The sequence below is a fragment of the Dama dama genome, chromosome 5, assembly GCF_033118175.1.
Source record: "Dama dama isolate Ldn47 chromosome 5, ASM3311817v1, whole genome shotgun sequence".
Taxonomy (NCBI): Eukaryota; Metazoa; Chordata; class Mammalia; order Artiodactyla; family Cervidae; genus Dama; species Dama dama.
The window spans coordinates 130,341,715-130,362,125 of NC_083685.1; the positions used below are offsets into that span (position 1 = coordinate 130,341,715).

Genomic DNA, 20,411 nt, shown 5'->3' on the forward strand with positions numbered 1-20,411 from the left:
CCCTGTCTTTCACCATCTCCAGGAGTTTGCTTATATTCATGTCCATTGAGTCAGTGATGCCATCCAACCATCTCATCCTCTGTCGTCCCCTTCTCCTCCTGCCCTCAATCTTTCACAGCATCAGGGTCTTTTCCAATGAGTCGGCTCTTCGCATCAGGTGGCCAAAGTATTGGAGCTTCAGCTTCAGTCCTTCCCGTGAATATTCAGGGTTGATTTCCTTTAGGATGGACTGGTTTGATCTCCTTGCAGTCCAAGAGTTTAAATATAAATTTGTATTTAGATAGCATTTACCTTAGGTGACTGTAATATTTCTATTTTCAGACCCTGTGTATAATTGGCTATGTCTCATCTCTTGTTTTCTTGACATATGTGATTTCATTCATTTTTCGCCATGGGAGGAAAAATAGTGGCATTTGGTCATTTTTCTTCTTAATTGTAAGTATGCATATGGTGCACGTTATTTTATTTTTAAACTATTTTTAATAATTCTGAGAATATATATTTTAATCTTTGTAGTAAGCATGGTGGTAAATTAATATTGCTTTCAGAATGTTATACTTTGATGAAACTATGCTCTTTTTATTTTAGGTCACCCTCTTCTCCATTGTTGCTAATTATCTGAACGAACACGCATTTCTAGGACTGTTTCTCTGCACCATATTGATACCACCCTTCACGCTAATTGGCGTTCTACTCATTTTTTCTGAGGTGAGTAATTTCACGTCTGTTCTGGGATCATGAAAAGCGCTGCCTTTGGAGAAAACCTGGGATATGATACAATGTAAGTAGAGCCCTCAGCCGGGCAGGTTTGTGCCTGCCTTCAGAAGATCACTCACTTCCCACAGGCGAGGGTCGCAGTCTCCTTCTGGAGGAAGCCCCGCAACGCTTTACCCAGGTCAGAGGCAAAGGCAGAGGGTAGGGTTTTACTGTTCTCTTGGCCACCCTCACACTGGGGGCGAAGGACCTACTGGGAGGTGGGAGAGACGCCCTTTCTCTATTCATTCCGGACACATGAGGTTTAAGGTTCCTAAGAGACATGCAGTGGGAAATGGCAAGTGGTCAGTGAGTGAGCTCAAAACTAAAGCTGAACCCCTGAGACTCACACGCTTAGGGGTGCGTTTAAAGCCACAGGACTAGGTTGTGTAACCTACAGAGTGAGCGTCGTTAGATTGAAAAGAAGACGAAGCATTTTTGCTTTGAGCTACAAACTTTAAAGATTGGAAAGAAGAGGACTCCACGAACCACTTTAAGAAGAAGCCTGTGAGGGAGGAGGAAAAAAGGAGGAAATTTGTGCACCAGAATCTCATCTCTGAAACCCACCCCCCACCCCCCCGAACACTCAGGGTATCAGTAACTAAGGGTGTGAGTCAGATGGCAGCAAAGCATGTTTCAAAAAGGATGGAGGGATTCATCTACTGAGTGGTCTAGAAAGATGACAGTTGAGAAGAAACTGCTGGGCTGGACCACATTAGAGTCCCTGGCGACGTTCACAAGACGGGTTTCAGTGGAAGCGTGGACACAAAAGCTTAGAAGGAGCGAGCTTGGTACAGAATGTAGAGTGAAGAGCTCGTGAGGTGGTTATAGACACATAGGTCTAAGAGCTTTGCTGAAAAGGGTACCAGCGAGATGGAAGAGTGGGTGAGTGAGCACAGATTTAGGTTTAAGAAGGGAGATACTGTGCTGATTTGAGAGAAATTTTAGATGAAAGAAAGATGGAGTACCTCGGAAGCCAAGTCCTTGAAGATCTGGGAGAAGATGGCATACAGAGCCCAAGCCGCCGGGGGTGGGAGGGGGTCCCGTCACTAAAGCTGGAATATTCCAGACGCAGATGGAGAGGATGGACCTGTGGACCTGGGGAAGGGGGGTGGTGGTGGGGAGAGAAGGGTGGGGTGAATTGAGAGTGGCTTTGACACAGACACGCCACCACGTGTAGGACAGAGGGCCGGCAGGAAGCTGCCGTAGCGCAGGGAGGCCGGCTGAGCGCTCCGTGATGACCCGGGGGGTGCGATGGGGACGGGGGATGTTCAGGAGGGAAGGGATGTGTGCATATCCGTACAGCTGACTCACTCCACTGGACGGCAGAAACCAACACACCATTGTAAAGAGATTATACTGACCTTTGTCCGGTCCAATTTTTAAAAAAGATGCCACAGGGGAAAAAAGGTCATGCCCAGAGCATATGGAAACTGAAATATTCTCCTTTCTTAGGGAGAAAGGGTAAGTTATCATCTGAGTGAAGTGAAGGGAGGTCTTGAGACTTTGAGGGTGGAAGAAAAGATGTGAAAAATTATTTCAGAGGGCAGGTCAGCAGAATGGACACAGTGTTAGAGGACCACCCCCCACCCCACTTCCCAAGTGAAGTCAGCAGAGTGAAGTTTCTGTCATCTCATCTGCTTCTCTTGTGTAACTCAGGAGAAGCGGAGAGTCAGCTTTGACCAGGGTTAGGGTTTTGCCAGACGAGTTGATGAAGCAAAGGGTCAGGGACAGAGTTTCTGTGTAAGGAGGGGTCATGACAATGGACCGTGGCGTCTAAGCTTGGGAATGAGGAAGGGGAGGAGGCGAGGGGGTCTGTGGACAGGGGAGTGGTGGGTGGAGTGTCACCAACTCCAAATTATAGAGAAAGGATGCTCGGAATAAAATCAGTGGCAGACAGGGCAAAGACCAGGGAGCCTGAAGTCGACTTTGGATATGATACAGTCCTTGGATGTGAGCAAGATGATGTCAGGATCCTGGCAGGTCATCCGATAGGAAAACAATTGTCTTAGACGGCAGATGGCTGTGCTGGTTAGAGGTTTACTCTGTCTGGTCTGTTAGTCGCTCAGTGGTGCCCGAATCTTTGCAACCCCATGGACTGCAGCCCACCAGGCTCCTCTGTCCATGGGATTTTCCAGGCAAGGATACTGGAGTGGGTTGCTATTTCTTATATCGGATTAAAGATGCTCAGAAAAGAAGTCTTGGGAAATACAACTTGAGAAACAAAACAGGTCCTGTGCCCTCATTCACAAAAGAGCTGGGAGGCCTTTTAAATAGCGCTGAGGAAAACCACGCCTTTGAGTGTGTGCAGGGGAAACCCGGGTGAAGAACTTTGTCCTCTGGCTGAGGGTCGGTCACAGGTGCTCTCCAGAGCAGGGGGAGCAGGTGACGAGCAGCACGCTGGTTCCAGGGCAGAGGTGTGAAGAGAAAGGCAGTTGGGGGGCGGTGGGGGGGGTTGTCTCCAGGCACGTCTTGCCCTTGGCTTCAGTGGGTCCCACCAGCACCAGCCAGGCTTCCGCCGGCAGAGCAATCCTGCTCACTCATGCACAGATGCATCTGAGCTACAGCCAAACTCAGGTTAGCAGGTAGGTCGCCAAGTGACCGTGGAAGCAAGAAGGGCGCATGGTTAGGAACTGACTCTTAACCTGATGCAGAAGACGACTCATGTAGAATGCAGGCAAGTCATTTAATGGGCATCATTCTTCGTGGGAAGAGATTCACACATGGATCAAGTTGCATCTAAATACCCCTTTTTCCTTGTTTCACAGATTTCTCCTGACTCTGTGGATTACCTGGGGCCTTCAGAACAGCAGGTTGCATTTCTGACATTGCTAATTGTAAGACGCTTTCATTTAAATGTTCTTGCCTGAGGGGACAGCTTTGCATGCTCTGTGTTAAAGGAACAGTTTTAATTCGGACACTTCAGCTTTAATTCCTCACTTCTGGCATCTGACCACTAGTTGATACTCATCATCTGACACTGAGTGGGAAGCCCGAACTCCCAATGGTGTGGGTAGTGCTAGTATCAACTCATTACTATTTCTTGTTCTTTAATGATTTTATTTATTTAAAAATAAACAGAGAAGCCTGCATGGGCTCTCTCTGGCTGCAGAGAGCTGGGCCACGCTCTGGCTGTGCCGCATGGCCCCTCACTGCCCCGGCTTCTCCTGCGGCGGGGCACGGGCTCAGGGCGCAGGACCCAGTCGCTGTGACTCCTGGGCTCAGTCGCCCTGCGGCACCTGGGATCTCCCAGGTCAGGGATCGAGCCTGTGTCCCCCGCACTGGCCAGCAGATTCTTCACCACTGAGTCACCGGGGAAGCCCAGCTCACGGCTATTTCTGTCATGATTCCTCTTACTTACAGTAACACAAACTGGGAAAGCGTCACCAAGTGATAAATATATTGCCTTTCAATCTTGTGAAAATGTTACCAAATCCTTAACAACCTTGCACATGATCAAACTCCTTAAATCAGTTCCAATATGGAAGTTGCTTTTATACTGATGCTAACTGTGATTGTCTTTCTCTCCCCAGCCTTATCTTCATTTCTTCATTTTCCTCTTTATCTTACGATGTCTGGAAATGAAATTTAGGAAGAAATCAATGAGAAAGGATCCTGTGTTCAGGTTAAGAAAATTCAAATAATATTTCATGTCTTATTTTAATACTCACTGTTTAAAGACATTTTAATATGTCCAATTAATTGCATAAAAAGTCTGTGTAGAATTGTTTTGAAGGGACTGTGTAGAGTTGTTGCTCACTCGCTCAGTCGTGTCCGACCTTCGTGACCCCATGGACTGCAGCACACCAGGCTTCCCTGTCCATCACCAACTCCTGGGCACGTCTCTGTAAGCAGCTGGATACGTATAGGCATCCAGGAAGGAGGGGTAGCTGAGCGAGAGGATGAAAGTTGGAATAAACACCGCCTTCCTGTAGATTTGAGAAGGCAGCTGGAACAAACTTGGAGGCATGTGTTGCAGGATCATGAAAAATTAAACTGAAGCTCAGTACTGGAGGGTCTTGGGTAGAGAAGCTTAGGGAGGGTTTTGAAAGTTACACAATGAAAAGTGAAGACAGATGTGCTTTGAAAACCTTGCCTCACTCAGAACAGGAATCAAGCTCAAGTCCAGCTTACGCGAGCAGAGCAGGAGATGACAGCTCTGCTTTAGGACATCGGCTGTCAGCAGAAGTCGGAGAGAGAGACAGGCAGCAGCCGTAACCAGTGGTTTGGGACGATGACGGAGGGAATTTGGTTGGTAGCAGTCGGAAAAGAGTAATTCTGACACACAGGTCATGCCTCCGATTATACGCATTTTGGTCCACTGTGGCAACAAAGCCTTCAGAATTCTGAAATGTCTGTGCCAAAATTACAGTTCCTATGTTTGAGGCAACCCTGCCTCAAAATCCTTTTCCAGGGAAGTGTGTACCAGTTTATTATTTGAAAAGAAGTCATGACCGATAACGAGTATTATGCTCAGGCAAAAAGCCAGGATGATATGAAAGTAGCGTCACTGATGGGATTGAGGCTGTTTGAAAGGGGAACGGTGTCGACTGGAAGCTTAGAGATTCTGCTGTGGATTCTCTGCCAGCTGAGCCACAAGGGAAGCCCCACAGCTACTCAATCCGTCCAAATGATTGATCGCAGTACATACAAAATTCACCATTTTGGGTACACGTTTTTCAGCTGGAAACCTGTTAGATTCGCACTGTTTTGCTTTTAGAATTTCACCAAGGAGCAGTGCTGTTTTTCCAAACCCAGAGAAACCCGAAGGAGAGGATGAAGACGTCCAGATGGAAAGAAGGAGAACAGCAGACGCCGTGGCCGCCCCGGACTCGGAGGAGGTAGAGCCGTGAAATCGCGCATCAGACGCTTGACTCTGTCCGGGCAAGGGGGCCAGTGTGCGGTCTTACTTTCCCAAACACACTTGAGGTTCTTTAGTTCTTACGCATGGAGCCCATCGTTTGACTTCTGTGGCTGTGCAGTGCCCACAAAGATGAGAGAACCAAGGAAACACACACACGCTGACTTGTCCATTCCTTTTTCAGAGTCATAGTTTTGGCAAATAAAGCTAGTCGTCACAAAACCAAAGTGAGACTTCGCAAGTTTTCTAAACGGAGTAAAGTTTGCTGCAAGCAGTTCAGGGGAGAGAATTCATCTGAGCTGTGTGTGTCTTTGTGTGCCCGGCTGTGTCTGTTTGTGTCTGTCTGTATATTTATGTGCCTGGATGTATCTGTGTGCCTGTGTGTGTGTGTGTGCCTATGAGTGTGTGTACGTGAACACACATCTTCACAGACCTACTGGTTGGGTGGATGTTTCTATTCCAGCTTACAGAGGAAGAGCAAGCAGGAATCATATGATACAGTACAGATGTCTCTTCCCTGAAGGAATGTATTAGACTGGGAGAGTTTGCTGGAAAATGGCACTTTCTAGGGGGAAGGGCTGGTCTGACTCGTGGTATTGAGCAGGAGAGGTCTGGACCCAGAGAGGAGGGGACATGCGCTTGTTTCACGGTGAAAATGAAGCCCCATCGGACTTCTTGCTTTTCCAGAAACCCGCCATCGTGGCCAGCTGTCTGCGGAAGGAATATGCAGGCAGAAAGAAAAACTGTTTTGCCAAGGGGAAGAAGAAAGTAGCCACCAGAAATGTCTCTTTCTGCGTGAAAAAAGGTGGGAACCAGTCGCTATGCTGGCAGAGCCGTCTTGACCCGTGACCGTGAGGTCTCCTGAAGGGCCTGGGAGGGTCTGAATCCGGGGCCGTCTGCAGATGAACCCGGAGGGCAGCCAGCCCTCCTCCACAGGCCACGGCCGAGCCAGCCTGTGGAAAATCTCAGCTGTAATTACAATGGTGTTTTCTTTGCGTAGGAAGACAGTTCTGTTCAATTCAAACAGACACACGGAAAAGAGGAAAGATAAGGACAATGACCAAAAAAGGAGGCGGTCCTTCTATTAAGAAGGATGGGCTTATTTTTTAGGTAATATAATTAATTTCACAACAGGGATTAGTTCCCAGGAAGGAACATCCTGGGGTACCACAGTGCATCCATCCTCACAAATAGCATGTTTTGTAGCGTGTTGGTTAAATGCAAAAAAAAAAAAAAAAAAATGCACTTCAGATTCCAGCTCAACCTCAGATTGGCTGCAAGACCTTCATCATTTTGTTCTCCATTCTCTTTGCATCTCCGTTTCCTTGCCTGCAAAATGAAGCTAGTGACAACACTCAGGTGTGCGTGTGAAGAATAAGTGAACTAATGCCTATAGTTTGACACACGGTGAACCATGAAACAGTATTTGTGTTACTTTTATTATAATAATTTGCAGGTATAATCCTGAATGTACCTGTTTCTTTCAGGTGAAGTTTTAGGGCTCTTGGGACACAACGGAGCAGGTAAAAGCACAACCATCAAGATGATAACTGGAGAGATGAGACCAACCTCAGGGCAGGTGAGTAAACACATGGAAATATTCTTATCAATGCTGCCTAGAAGAAATATTCTCCAGTGACCATAGATGCCAATCTTAAAAATATATATCTGGTCCTTTCTTATTAATCAATGTGATTTATGCATTGAATGAAGAGGATTAATGAAAAATGTCTCCCCTTAATTCCAAAAATAGTTAGGCACTGAAGCCTATGTGTTATCTATACTATGCCTTTTACTGAGTGAAAAATAGACACATTCACGGGAAACATTTGGAAAAGTAAAGCTAAACATTAGCTTTGTTCATGTCAAAAGTCTATTTTTTTTTTAAGTTATGTATCCTGAGAACTTGTTGAATTGAACTGCCAAGATCCAGGATTTATTCAGAAAATAGAGATCTTAAATTAGTGAAAAATCGTCCAAATTCCAAAGCAAAAAACCACAATAGTATATGAATACAATGGGGTGCTATGTCGGGGCCAAGTTGTGTAAAGTGATGGACAGAGGATTGAAGTATTACAATTTTGTCTTTTTCATTTTTTTTTTTTTAGTATGCCTTTATTTAGCTGCAATGGGTCTTAGTTGCAGCATTGAACTGGGATTCAGGGACTGAACCTGAAGTTATAGGGCTCAATCCCAGGTTCAGGGACTGAACCTGGGACCCCGCGTTAGGAGCACAGAGTCTCAGCCGCCGGGCCACCAGGGAAATCCCACAGTATGCACATTTGAAGGGGAGATGCTATTGACACTGGTCAGAAGGTGAAGGCCAGAGGGCGTGCTCACCACGAGAAGCTGATGGCGCTCTTGGCTTCCCTTCCCCTCTCACTCCTTGGCAGCCAGAGTGGTCCCAGAGGATGTGCTCACCACGAGAAGCTGATGGCGCTCTTGGCTTCCCTTCCCCTCTCACTCCTTGGCAGCCAGAGTGGTCCTTAAAAAATTGCAGAAGCGCTCATGCCATTACCCTGCTTATGACCCCGCAGCTGGAGTGCGTCCAGAACCTTCACAGTGGCCGCAGAAGGCCCTGCAGCATCTGGGCTCCGGTGATGACTCTGGCTCCCACCAGCCTTCGGTGGTCTTCCCACTGTGAGGCCTTCGGGCGTGCTCTCCAGGGGGCTGGAGGGCTCCGCCCTCGGCTTCTCGCGTGTCTGCTCATCTCGGTCTCGTCACTGAAAATCCACGTCCCCAGAGGCCTCTCCCAGTGACCGTCGGGGCTGACAGCGTTACTGCCCCGAAAGCGGTCAGCAGGCGCGGCGATCCACTCACGTGTCTGCTGCTGAACTCTCCATTTCTCTGTCTAGACTGAAAGCTCTGTGAGGCCAGGTTAGCGAGGGCTCTACTCCTCTGTCCTGGGCAGAGACGAGACAGCCCCAAGGTCACGGGCTTGCCGTCCAAGGGCAGGCCCCAGTTCCCACTCCCGGCTCTACCTCGGACAGCCTCCTGCACGGGTCTAACAGACGACGCTTGTTTGTTTCCTCGTGTGTGAAACACGACTATCCAGCTAACGCCCCAGTCAGGTCGGGTTTTTCTGAGGCCAAAATAATTTGAAACACAGAAAATGTAAGCACTGGAACACATACCTGTTGTTATTATTATTATATGGCACAGTATCTGGCTCATAAAAAAAATAAATGCATGTATTTATTGATTCCTATGTGCCAGACTAGTGCTGAGAGGTTTCCATTTACCTTAGTTCAGAATTTCTCAGGTTTGGCCCCTGGGAACATGTTGGGGTTTGTGGGGGGTGGGGGGGTAGGATGCTTGTTTTCATTGTTTATCTTCTCTTTTTTTAACTTAATAAATACCTTTTTATTTCACGTTGCCCATTAACAACGTTGTGATGGTTTCAGTGGACAGCAAAGGGACTCAGCCACACACACACACACACACGTGTCCGTGCTCCCCAAACTCCCCTCCCGTCCAGGCTGCCTCAGAACCTGAGCAGGGTTCCCTGTGCTGCTCAGGAGGACCTTGCTGGTTCCCATTTTAAATACAGCCGTGTGCACGTGTCCATCCCAGCTCCCTAACTGTCCCTGCCCCCATCCCATCCCCCGGCCACCCTAAGTGTTTTTCTGCATCTGTTTATCAGTTCAGTTCAGTCGCTTAGTCATGTCCGACTCTTTGCGACCCCATGAATCGCAGCACGCCAGGCCTCACTGTCCATCACCAACTCCCGGAGTTTACTCAGACTCATTTCCATCAGGTTGGTGATGCCATCCAACCATCTCATCCTCTGTCGTCCCCTTCTCCTCCTGCCCCCAACCCCTCCCAGCATCAGGGTCTTTTTCCAATGAGTCAGTTCTTCACATCAGGTGGCCAAAGTGTTGGAGTTTCAGCTTCAGCATCAGTCCTTCCAATGAACACTCAGGACTGACCTCCTTTAGGATGGACTGGTTAGATCTCCTTGCAGTCCAAGGGACTCTCTAGGGTCTTCTCCAACAACCACAGTTCAAAAGCATCAATCTTCATGGCTCAGCTTTCTTTATAGTCCAACTCTCACATCCATACATGACTACTGGAAAAACCATAGCCTTGACTAGACGGACCTTTGTTGGCAAAGTAATGTCTCTGCTTTTTAATATGTTGTCTAGATTGGTCATAGCTTTTCTTCCGAGGAGCAAGTGTCTTTTAATTTCATGGCTGCAGTCACCATCTGCAGTGGTGTTGGAGCTTAAAAAAATAGTCTCTCACTATTTCCATTGTTTCCCCATCTATTTGCTATGAAGTGATGGGACCGGATGCCATGATCTTAGTTTTCTGAATGTTGAGCTTTAAGCCAACTTTTTCACTCCCCTCTTTCACTTTCATCAAGAGGCTCTTGAGTTCTTCACTTTCTGTCATAAGGGTGGTATCATCTGCATATCTGAGGTTTCTGTTTTTAAATAAGTTCATTTGTATCATTTCTTTTTAGATTCTATACACAATGTCACAGGATATTTCTCCTCCTCTGTCTTACTTCACTCAGCCTGACATTTCTAAGTCCATCCCTGTTTTTTTCTGAGCTTTTTATTCCATGTTGGTGCATTAGTTGATCCATAGTGTGACCCCAGTGTCATTCTGACCAGATCATTCTTATTATGAAGGGCTGTCCTGTGCATGGAGGGATGTTTAGCAGCACCCTTGGCGTCAAGCCACCAGATTCTCAATCAGGACAACACAAGTGTCTCCATACAGGCCAGATGTCCCCTGGCAGGAAGGCTGGAAAAAACTAACTTATTTAATCTTCACAATATACTTGTGAAATGTCCCATAAGTGTAACGATTTTAACTTTGGAAAAACAGAATCTTTAGCAAATACCTCTTCCTATGGATGTTTGGATCAGTAAATGAAGAAGGCAAGTATTGGACAGCCAGGCTTACCAGGTGGCTCAGTGGTAAAGAGTCTGCCAGCCAATGCGGGAGACAGACTCGGGTTGGCTCCCTGGATCAGGAAGATCCCCTGGAGGAGGATATGGCAACCCACTCCAGTACTCTTGCCTGGGAAATTCCATGGCCAGAGGAGCCTGCAGGGCTACAGTCCATGGGGTCGCAAAGAGTCAGACACGACTTAGAACGACTAAACAACAACAACAGTTGGACGACCAAATAAGCGACCTTGAATTCTTTCATGCACTTGGTAACCAAGTCCAAACTGTGATAGAGAGTCTGTCCTGTGAGAGTGTGGAGTGTCTGTCTCTTCCCCAGAGCTGGTGATCACCCACTTACTTCTGGATTCGGGCACCGCGTGTGCGGGCAGACACCACTGAAATAACCCCCGGCGCCGGCACCCGTGGTTTTGGAGCGAATGTGAGAACGCCCTTGTCTCTGCAGGTGCTGCTCGCGGGGGGCAGCGGAGGGGCGCCCCTGGGGTTCCTGGGGTACTGTCCCCAGGAGAGCGCGCTGTGGCCCAGCCTGACGGTGAGGGAGCACCTCGAGGTGTCGGCCGCCGTGAAAGGGCTGCGGAGGGCGGACGCCGCAGCTGCTATTGCCAGGTGCGTGGGGGGGCTCACCTGCTCTCACCGGGGCTGAGACCCCGTCACACAGAAGGAGGCGGGCGGTGCTGACAGCTCCGTGCTCGCTGAGCGTCTGGACCCCAGTTCAGTGCTTTCACCCGCTTTAAGCCTGGAGAGGAAAAGGCTATGCGTTACTATTTCTTAATTGATGTACAGTTGACTTACAATACAGTATTAGTTTCAGGTGTACGACAAAGTGATTCAGTCATATTTTTTTTTTCAGATTCTTTTTCATCATAGGCTATTACAAGGTATTGAGTACAGCCCCCTGTGTTATATAGCAAATCCTTGTTGCATATCTATTTTATGTATAGTAGTTTGTATCTGTTAAACCCAAAGTCCTAATGTATCCCGCCCCTCTCCCCTTTCCCCTGTGGTAACCATAAGTTTTTCTCTGTGTCTGTGACCTTATTTCTGTTTTCTATATTAGAATCATTTGTATTATATTTTTAGATTCTACATGTAAGTGACATCATATACTATTTGCCTTTGTCTGACTTACTTCAGACTAACTTCACGATGTATAATATTCTCTAGATCTATCTATATCGCTGAAAGTGACAATATTTCATTCTTTTTTATGGCTCAGTAATCTTCCGTTGCTTATGTGTACCACATCTTCTTAAACCAGTTGACCACTGATGGACATTTAGGTCGCTTCCATGTCCTGGCTACTATAAATAGAGCCGCCGTGAACACTGGGGTGCGTGTATGGTTTCAGATTTAGAGTTTTCGTCTTTTCTGGATGTCTGCCCTCGTGGGGGATTGCAGGACCTTTGCAGGATCATATAGGATGATCCACTCACTGTTCTCAGTACAGAGAGAAGTCACTGCAAGTAAGAGTCTGGCTGCCAAGAAGGGTTCATAAAACACCCTAGGTGGTTTCAATTTTAGGATCACTCTGAGCCTCGTTTAAACTCTCTGCCGTAGCATCTGTTCTGACTTGCTGGTTCTCCCCCGCGCATCCCCCGCCCCAAGCAGGGCGCTGTGGGTTTGACTCCCGCTGCTTCCCGCAGGCTGGCGGACGCGCTGAAGCTGCAGGACCAGATGGCACTCCCCGCCAAGGCCTTACCCGAAGGGGCAAAGAGAAAGGTAGGGCGGGGCGGGGCCGGGCTCCCCCCGCGCGCCCCCAGGCCGGTACGGGGGTGCCCCCTGCCCCGCGCGCCCCTAGGCCGGCGCCGATGCGGCTCCTCTCCGTTGCAGCTGAGCTTCGCACTGAGCGTCCTGGGGGGCCCGGCCGTGCTGCTTCTCGACGAGCCGACCACGGGGATGGACCCCGAGGGGCAGCTGCGGATGTGGTGAGGGGCGTGGGGAGCATCCCCAAGCAAATATGTCACCTGTAACAGCTGACCCTCAAAAGCATGTCAGATCCAGTGGTGAGAGTTGGTGATTATTTTGTGTGCTGAAAGATTTTCTTCCCCTTGGACTCACTTGTATGAATGCACCTAAGCAACTGCTTTGCAGTTGTCATTTGGAAGTCTGAAATTTCCCACTAAAAATGTCCTTGACGCAATAAAAAAAAGAAAAAAAATTAAATCATTGTTTATAAAGGGAAAGATAGCCACATTACCAGAAAGAAACAGTTTGAAGAAAAAAATCCTGATGTCATATCACATCCAGTTTTTATTAAGGAGAAAAAGGTAATTGGAACAAAAATTTCATTTTCATCTTAGCTCTTCCAAGTAAGTATTCAAGGCTCATTTTTATATTTAATCAGATCAATCTATTATTAAGTTTAAATCTTTTGCAACATCACCGAATACATAATTCTTATGGAAGGAAGAATAAAGTCCAATGTATTCTCTTTTTTGACATGCAAAATATTCATTTTATCTTATTTAAAAATTCTTTTATTGAGGTATAATTGATGTATAATATTAGTTTCAATTGTACAATATAATGATTCAAAAATTTGTTATAGATTATACTTAATATATTCTCTAATCACTAAGAATTTTCTGAAATCTGTCATTTCTGTGCTTTCGGGCATATGTCATTGTTATCACGCTTTTTCATAAGGTCTCATCTTTCCTCCTACTGCCTTCTCATAAATCTGATTGAAATACAGCATCTTTGTAGACAAGCGTGTACCTACCATCACTCCCTACATCCAGCCCAAGCCCTGCTCCGAATGAGACGCCCTGTTTTCTTGGTTCTTTCTGTACCCGTTGTCCCTCTGAACCTCCTGTCTTTGAGGAGTGAATCTGAATTCACTATTTGTTTCATAAGTGCCAGTGGAAACGCCGTCACGTCATTTTCACACCGTCTGGAGCTTCCCCGCTAGCTGACATTTATTTTCCGTGGCCTCACTCCAGGCAGCTGATCCGGGCCTCTGTTAGAAACGCGGCAAGGGGCGCCCTGCTGACCACCCACTCCATGGCCGAGGCGGAGGCCGTGTGCGACCGTGTGGCCGTCATGGTGTCTGGGAGCCTGAGGTGGGTGCCGGCCAAGCCCACGCTGGGTCCCCGGGCGCGCTCTGAGAGAGGGCATCCCCCCCACACACCGTGGTCTCTGCGTGGAGCTGGGCTGGCCGGCTGCCCTGGTCCCAGGGCCCGGCGTCCCCAGTGGTGGGTTTCCCCTCGCTTCCCCTGCCGCTGAGCCTCCTCTCACCACCAGGTGCGTCGGCTCCGTCCAGCATCTGAAGAGCAAGTTCGGCAGAGATTACCTGCTGGAGATGAAGCTGAAGAGCCTGGCCCAGCTGGAGGCTCTGCACTGCGAGGTCCTGAGGCTCTTCCCCCAGGCTGCTCGGCAGGAGAGGTCGACGCCGGCTCATTCTGTTTCATCTTGGTCTTTGCTCCGTTTTTCTGTGATGGCGAGACATAAAAGCTTCATCTTCTCATTCATGTTTTTTTTTTTTTTTTTAAACTATATGGGAATCATGAGGACTTGAGTGAGTAGAGAAACATCCAATTCCAAGGGATAGCACAAGAGGGAAATAAGAGAACCAAGTCCTGGTTTGGAAGCTGATTCTTGTAAGGGAATTAACATTCTCCCTTTTTCTTTTCTTTTCACTTTCAAGGGCCTATTTGTTTATTTAATATATTGAATTGCAGTTGACCTCACAGTGTTGCGATAGTTCTAGGCGCGCAGCCGAGCCCCGGACGAGCCTGCCGCCCGCTCCGAGACGCGGCGCCTGTTCGCGGCCGTGCCTCGGGTCCTGAATTCAGCTCTCTCTCCTCGCCTCCAGGTTCGCCTCCCTCGTGGTCTACAAGTTGCCTGTTGAGGATGTGCACCCTTTATCACACGCCTTCTTCAGTTTAGAGACAGGTGAGAGTGCCTGCCGCGGGGTGAGCCTCTGGAGACAGACCACCTTCAAGTCTTGCCTAAAACCAGCATAAGAAGTATTAACACGTGGGCCTAAAAATGTGATGTTTTACTATAAGTGTAGTGTCATACTGTATTATACGGTAAGGGCTTCTCTTGTGGCTCAGCTGGTAAAGAATCCACCTGCAATGCGGGAGGCCAGGTTCAATCCCTGGGTTGAGAGGATCCCCTGGAGAAGGCAAAGGCTACCCACTCCAGTATTCTGGCCTGGAGAATTCCGGGGACTATACAGTCCATGGGGTCGCAAAGAGTCAGACACGACTGAGCAACTTTCACTTCACATACTATAAGTGAATAGTAAGGTTTTAACACAGTGGTTCTCAACCAGTGATTTGGCAACTTCTGGGGATACAGGCAGACCTCAGAGGTATTGTGGGTTGGGTTCCACACCCTCACTATATATTGAATACTGCAATAAAGGAAGTCTCATGAGTTTTTTGGTTTCCCAGGGCATATGAAAGTGATATTTAGGGGACTTCCCTGGCAGTCCAGTGTCTAAGACTTTGCCTTCCAACGCAAGGGGTGCAAGTTCAATCTCTGGTCGGGGAGCTAAGATCCAACATGCCTTGAAGCTAAAAAGTCAAAACATAAAGCAGAAAAAATATTGTAACAAATTCAGTAGAGACTTTAAAAATGGTCCACATCCCCAAAAAATGATGTTTACACTGTACCACAGTTTATTAAGTGTGCAATAACATTATTTCTAAAAACCATAATTACTTGCCATAATTTAGAATATTTTATTGCTAAAAAATGAGAGCCTCCATCTGAGTCTTAAACAAGTAGTAATCTTTTTTTATAATAATATCGAAGATCACGGATCAGCATGAAAAATAGAATCAGAATGGAAAATTTGAAATATCTTTAGAATTAGCAAAATGTGACACATAATGTCACATTATGAAATGAGACACAAAGTGAGGAATGCTGTTGGGGAAATGGCACCACAGACGTGACAGGCATGGGGCGGCCGCACACCCGTGGTTTGTGAAGGGGCAGCTCTGTAAAATGAGGCTCCCTGCGGCTTTAGCTTCCACAGCCGGTGGTGTGGTTGGGGGCACAGCTGGTGTCTAGTAGGTCTTCTAGGGGCTTCCCAGGCAGCTCAGTGGTAAAGAACCCGCCCTGCCAATGCAGGAGACGCGGGTTTGATTGCTGGGTTGGGAAGATCCCCTGGAGAAGGCGAGGGCCACCCACTCCGGTGTTCTTCTCACAGACAGGGGAGCCTGGTGGGCTGCCGTCCATGGGGTCACAAAGAGTCAGACACAACTAACTAAACAACAGCAAGCTCTCCTAGAGGCCAGGGGCGATGTGGATCTAGTAACTAACTGTCCACGAGAAATCTCGACTCTCCGGGGTCTTCTTTCCACGCCTGGTTCTTCTCTCTTATGTATTTGCTTGTTTGGACTCTCAGTCACAATCCACACGGGTAAAAGGTAGTAAATTCAAAACTAGAATAATTCCAGACTTCCCTGGTGGTCCAGTGATTGGCTCCACGCTTCCAATGCGGGGTGCACAGGTTTGATTCCCAGTCAGGGAAGATGCCACATGCAGGCCATAACAAAAAAACCATAAATTAAACAAAAAAAAAAAGGGTAACTCCGGGGGCTTTTTGTTTATAAAGGGGCTGTTTGGCGAGGTGCCAGGAACAGTGCAGTCACCTGAGGCTGGACTGGACACCAGGGTTCCCATTCTTGGGTCCAAAGGGATGAGAGAGGGGGCAGTGACTGGACCCTGGGAGTCGACTCAGGTAGAATCTGCCACCTTGAGGGAAGAAGTGACCTTCAATCAAAGGACACGCTTGGTGTCAGAGAGGAAGAGGAGGGATAAAAGCCCCATCTCCTCTTTCCTCTGCCCCTCCTCCTGGGCTTTCCACTGGTGGAACCTCTTAGGAGGAGCCCCCCAAGTCGGGCTCTGGAGCAGAGAGCAGGGTGGAGGAAAGTGAGGGCGGATGCGGAGCGGCTGCGGGCGGTGGTCCAGCCTCTAGCTCAACCCGCACGGGCGATCCAGGACCTCGGGTCCAGGCTTCAGTCTTGTGGCCCCTCTGCCGAAGCTCTAAGATGGTGAGAGAGAGGACCATGTGGTGAATGTGCATTCCCATATTTAATCCAAGTTTATTACCTCGCCTTTTATCTTTAAGATCTGTCCGTGTGTGCCCTTGGTACATGGCTTGGCAAATTTATAAGTGAAAGACATTTGCAGTCCTAATACATGCCCATCCTTCTGCAGTTAAACAGAACTTCGACTTGGAGGAGTACAGCCTCTCCCAGAGCAGCCTGGAGCAGGTGGGTCCGTTTTTCAGATCTCACAGCAGGTGGCTCAGAGGGTAAAGCAGCCACCTGCAACGTGGGAGACTCGGGTTCAGTCCCTGGGTGGGGAAGATCCCCTGGAGAAGGAAATGGCAACCCACTCCAATATTCTTGCCTGGGGAATCCTATGGACAGAGGAGCCTGGTGGGCTCCTTGGGGTCCCAGAGAATCAGACTTGACTGAGTGGCTAACACTTTACCCTTCACGGAATATGAAGATAGAAGGTGTGCACACGCTCTGCACTCACTCGGGGCTACAGGAAGCAGTGGTCACCCCATCTCTTTATTTCTTCCTCCGTTGCAGGTTTTCTTGGAACTCTGCAAGGAGCAGGAGCGGGATGATTCTAATGAGGAAGTTGATCTCTCTGTGAGGTGGAAGCTCCTGCAGGAAGAGCCTTAAAGCCCAAATCCACCATTTTTAAGACAATATTTTATAGCGTTAATATGGCTTGGCTCAGATATGATTTCAAAATGCTTTTGAAACTCACGTCATCACTTTTCTCAATAACATGATGGATAGCAGGACTCAGGAGTAAGGTCAGATCAGTGATGCTCAGCGGACCAGGCAGCTTCCAAAACAGCAATTGAAACCATGGTTCCATACAGCAGCAGATTTTTAAATGCACCTAATTATGGAATTTTTATGTTTCTGAGAATGATACAGAAATTAATTTTCTTTCTCTGACCTTTAAAATCTTAACTATTGTCTCATCTTTTTAAGTAGGCAGGTGGCTAAATGGTAAAGATTTCGCCTGCCGCTGCAGGAGACACAGGTTTGACCCCTGAATCGGGAAGATCCCCTGGAGAAGGGCATGGCAACCCACTCCAGTATTCTTGCCTGGGCGATCCCATGGACAGAGGAGCCTGGTGGGCCACATAGGATCACAAGATTGGACAAGACTAAACAATGACTAAACAACGAGAAGTATAAAGTAAGACAGGACGCTAACGGTTGCTATAAGGGAAGCGGAATCCAACAATGTCACGGGAGCGCGGTCTTGCTCCTTTCATTTCTTTGCACCTGTTCTTCGTGTGCTCATCTCCCTTTCCCGTCACTTCTCAGATTTCAGGTTGTACAGTCATGTTGTATCTGTTGTGACGACGCACAAGATGCGAGACCTGTTAAAGTGATTGTAGTGAGAATTTGAATGATCAAGTCGAGGAAAGTTTGAAAAACAAACCCTTCTTACAATTTTGAATCACAACAAACTGTGGAAAATTGTGAAAGAGACAAGAATACCAGACCACTTGACTTGCCTCTTGGGAAATCTGTGTGCAGGTCAGGAAGCAACAGTTAGAACTGGACATGGAACAACAGACTGGTTCCAAATAGGAAAAGGAGTATGTCAAGGCTGTATATCGTCACCCTGCTTATTTAACTTATATGCAGAGTACATCATGAGAAACACTGGGCTGGAAGAAGCACAAGCTGGAATCAAGATTGCCGGGAGAAATATCACTAACCTCAGATATGCAGATGATACCACCCTTATGGCAGAAAACAATATTATTTTGGGGGGCTCCAAAATCATTGCAGATGGTGTCTGTAGCCATGAAATTAAAAGACACTTACTCATTGGGAGAAAAGTTATGACCAACCTAGACAGAATATTAAAAAGTAGAGACATTACTTTGCTGACAAAGTCCCATCTAGTCAAGGCTATGGTTTTTCCAGTGGTCATGTATGGATGTGAGAGTTGGACTATAAAGAAAGCTGAGCACAGAAGAATTGATGCTTTTGAACTGTGGTGTTGGAGAAGACTCTTGAGAGTCCCTTGGACTGCAAGGAGATCCAACCAGTCCATCTTAAAAGAAATCAGTCCTAGGTGTTCGTTGGAAGGACTGATGCTGAAGCTGAAACTCCAATACTTTGGCCACCTCATGCGAAGAGCTGACTCATTGGAAAAGACCCTGATGCTGGGAGGGATTGGGGGCAGGAGGAGAAGGGGACGACAGAGGATGAGATGGTTGGATGGCATCACCGACTCGATGGACATGAATTTGAGTAAACTCTGGGAGTTGGTGATGGTCAGGGAAGCCTGGTGTGCTGCAGTCCATGGGGTCACAGAGAGTCGGACACGACTGAGTGACTGAACTGAACTGATAGTTTTGAAGCATGTTTTTATCTTCTGTTTCTTATGATGTAAGGGTCTACTGCACAGGGCTAGAACTTTATCGGTACCGCTTTCTTATGTCTGTGTATGCCGTGACCTATCCAGCTGACCGTCCTATAAACACTCTGAAATCGATGCAGTTTCTGGTACGTTCTTACTCGGCTGAGTCGTTGCTGCTGCTCTCCTTGCTGTTTCCGGTCGTGTACTGAACTGTGTTCCCCGCAAACTCATAGATCCATTCTCCAGGGTGGCTGTGTTTGGAGGTGGGGCTTATAAAGAGATAATTCAAGTTAAGCAAGGTTGTCAGGGTGGGGCCCTAATCTGAGGACACTTGTGTTTCTGTAAGAAGGGGGACAACAAAGGTCCTTTGCCAACAAAGGTCCATCTAGTCAAGGCTATGGTTTTTCCAGTGGTCATGTATGGATGTGAGAGTTGGACTATAAAGAAAGCTGAGCACCGAAAAATTGATGCTTTTGAACTGTGGTGTTGGAGAAGACTCTTGAGAGTCCCTTGGACTGCAAGGAGATCCAACCAGTCCATCTTAAAAGAAATCAGTCCTAGGTGTTCGTTGGAAGGACTGATGCTGAAGCTGAAACTCCAATACTTTGGCCACCTCATGCGAAGAGCTGTCTCATTGGAAAAGACCCTGATGCTGGGAGGGATTGAGGGCAGGAGGAGAAGGGGACGACAGAGGATGAGATGGTTGGATGGCATCACCGACTCGATGGACTTGAGTTTGAGTAAACTCCGGGAGTTGGTGATAGACAGGGAGGCCTGGCGTGCTGCAGTCCATGGGGTCACAGAGAGTCGGACACGACTGAGCGACTGAGCTGGACTGAAGAAGAGAGAGAGACGCCTCAGTGACCTGCAGGCTCACAGGGAAAAGGTCCCCTGAGGGCACAGTGACAGGTGGCCGCCTGCAGACCAGGGAGCAACCAGATTCTCTGGCTTCATGATTGTAGGCATTTAGCCTGCAGAACCATGAGAAAATAAATTTCTGCAGTTTGAGCGTCTCCTGTCTAATGATTCCTCCCTTTTCCCATCACTGCGCCTCCCAGCCTGGGCTCGAACCCACTCCCTTGGCAGTGAAAGCTGGACCACTGGACCGCCAGGGCCTCCCTTGTGATACTGTTGTTTATAATCAGAAATGGATGCTTGGCCTTTGCCCCCTTTTTAGCACAGAGTTTTTAAAACCTCTGGAATTCCCAAAAGGAGGAAAGCTGCATTGGTGCCTTTTGTTATGTTAACGAGATGACCTGGGACTGAGACTCAGGTGGGGGGGGGGGGGTGGTCAAGAAAATCAATCCCGTGATTAAAGGGTTGGAGTTTTCAGGACCACCCCCTGACAGATGGGGAGGAAGGGAGCCTGGAGGCTGAATCAGTCACCAGTGGTTAATCACCAGTGGTTTCAACAATCATGCCTACATGATGAAGCCACCCTAAAAACCCAAGTGTCACTCGTGGTAAAGAACCTGTCTCCAGCGCAGGAGATGTGGGTTCCATCTCTG

General features: G+C 47.8%; 1 protein-coding gene across 1 annotated transcript in view; it reads left to right on the plus strand.

The window, feature by feature from the left end:
• Positions 1-19,916, plus strand: part of LOC133057889 (ATP-binding cassette sub-family A member 9-like) — a 51,870-nt gene extending 31,954 nt beyond the window's left edge. Inside the window, exons 25-39 of the mRNA XM_061145002.1 lie at positions 322-435; positions 589-708; positions 3,522-3,590; positions 4,287-4,378; positions 5,474-5,594; positions 6,302-6,419; positions 7,102-7,193; positions 10,979-11,139; positions 12,177-12,252; positions 12,364-12,458; positions 13,476-13,595; positions 13,777-13,947; positions 14,348-14,427; positions 16,711-16,766; positions 17,094-19,916. Coding sequence (XP_061000985.1) covers positions 322-435; positions 589-708; positions 3,522-3,590; positions 4,287-4,378; positions 5,474-5,594; positions 6,302-6,419; positions 7,102-7,193; positions 10,979-11,139; positions 12,177-12,252; positions 12,364-12,458; positions 13,476-13,595; positions 13,777-13,947; positions 14,348-14,427; positions 16,711-16,766; positions 17,094-17,189 — 1,581 coding nt within the window. The 3' untranslated portion in view covers positions 17,190-19,916. The remainder of the gene's footprint in view (positions 1-321; positions 436-588; positions 709-3,521; positions 3,591-4,286; positions 4,379-5,473; positions 5,595-6,301; positions 6,420-7,101; positions 7,194-10,978; positions 11,140-12,176; positions 12,253-12,363; positions 12,459-13,475; positions 13,596-13,776; positions 13,948-14,347; positions 14,428-16,710; positions 16,767-17,093) is intronic.
• The last annotated feature ends 495 nt before the right edge of the window (positions 19,917-20,411 follow it).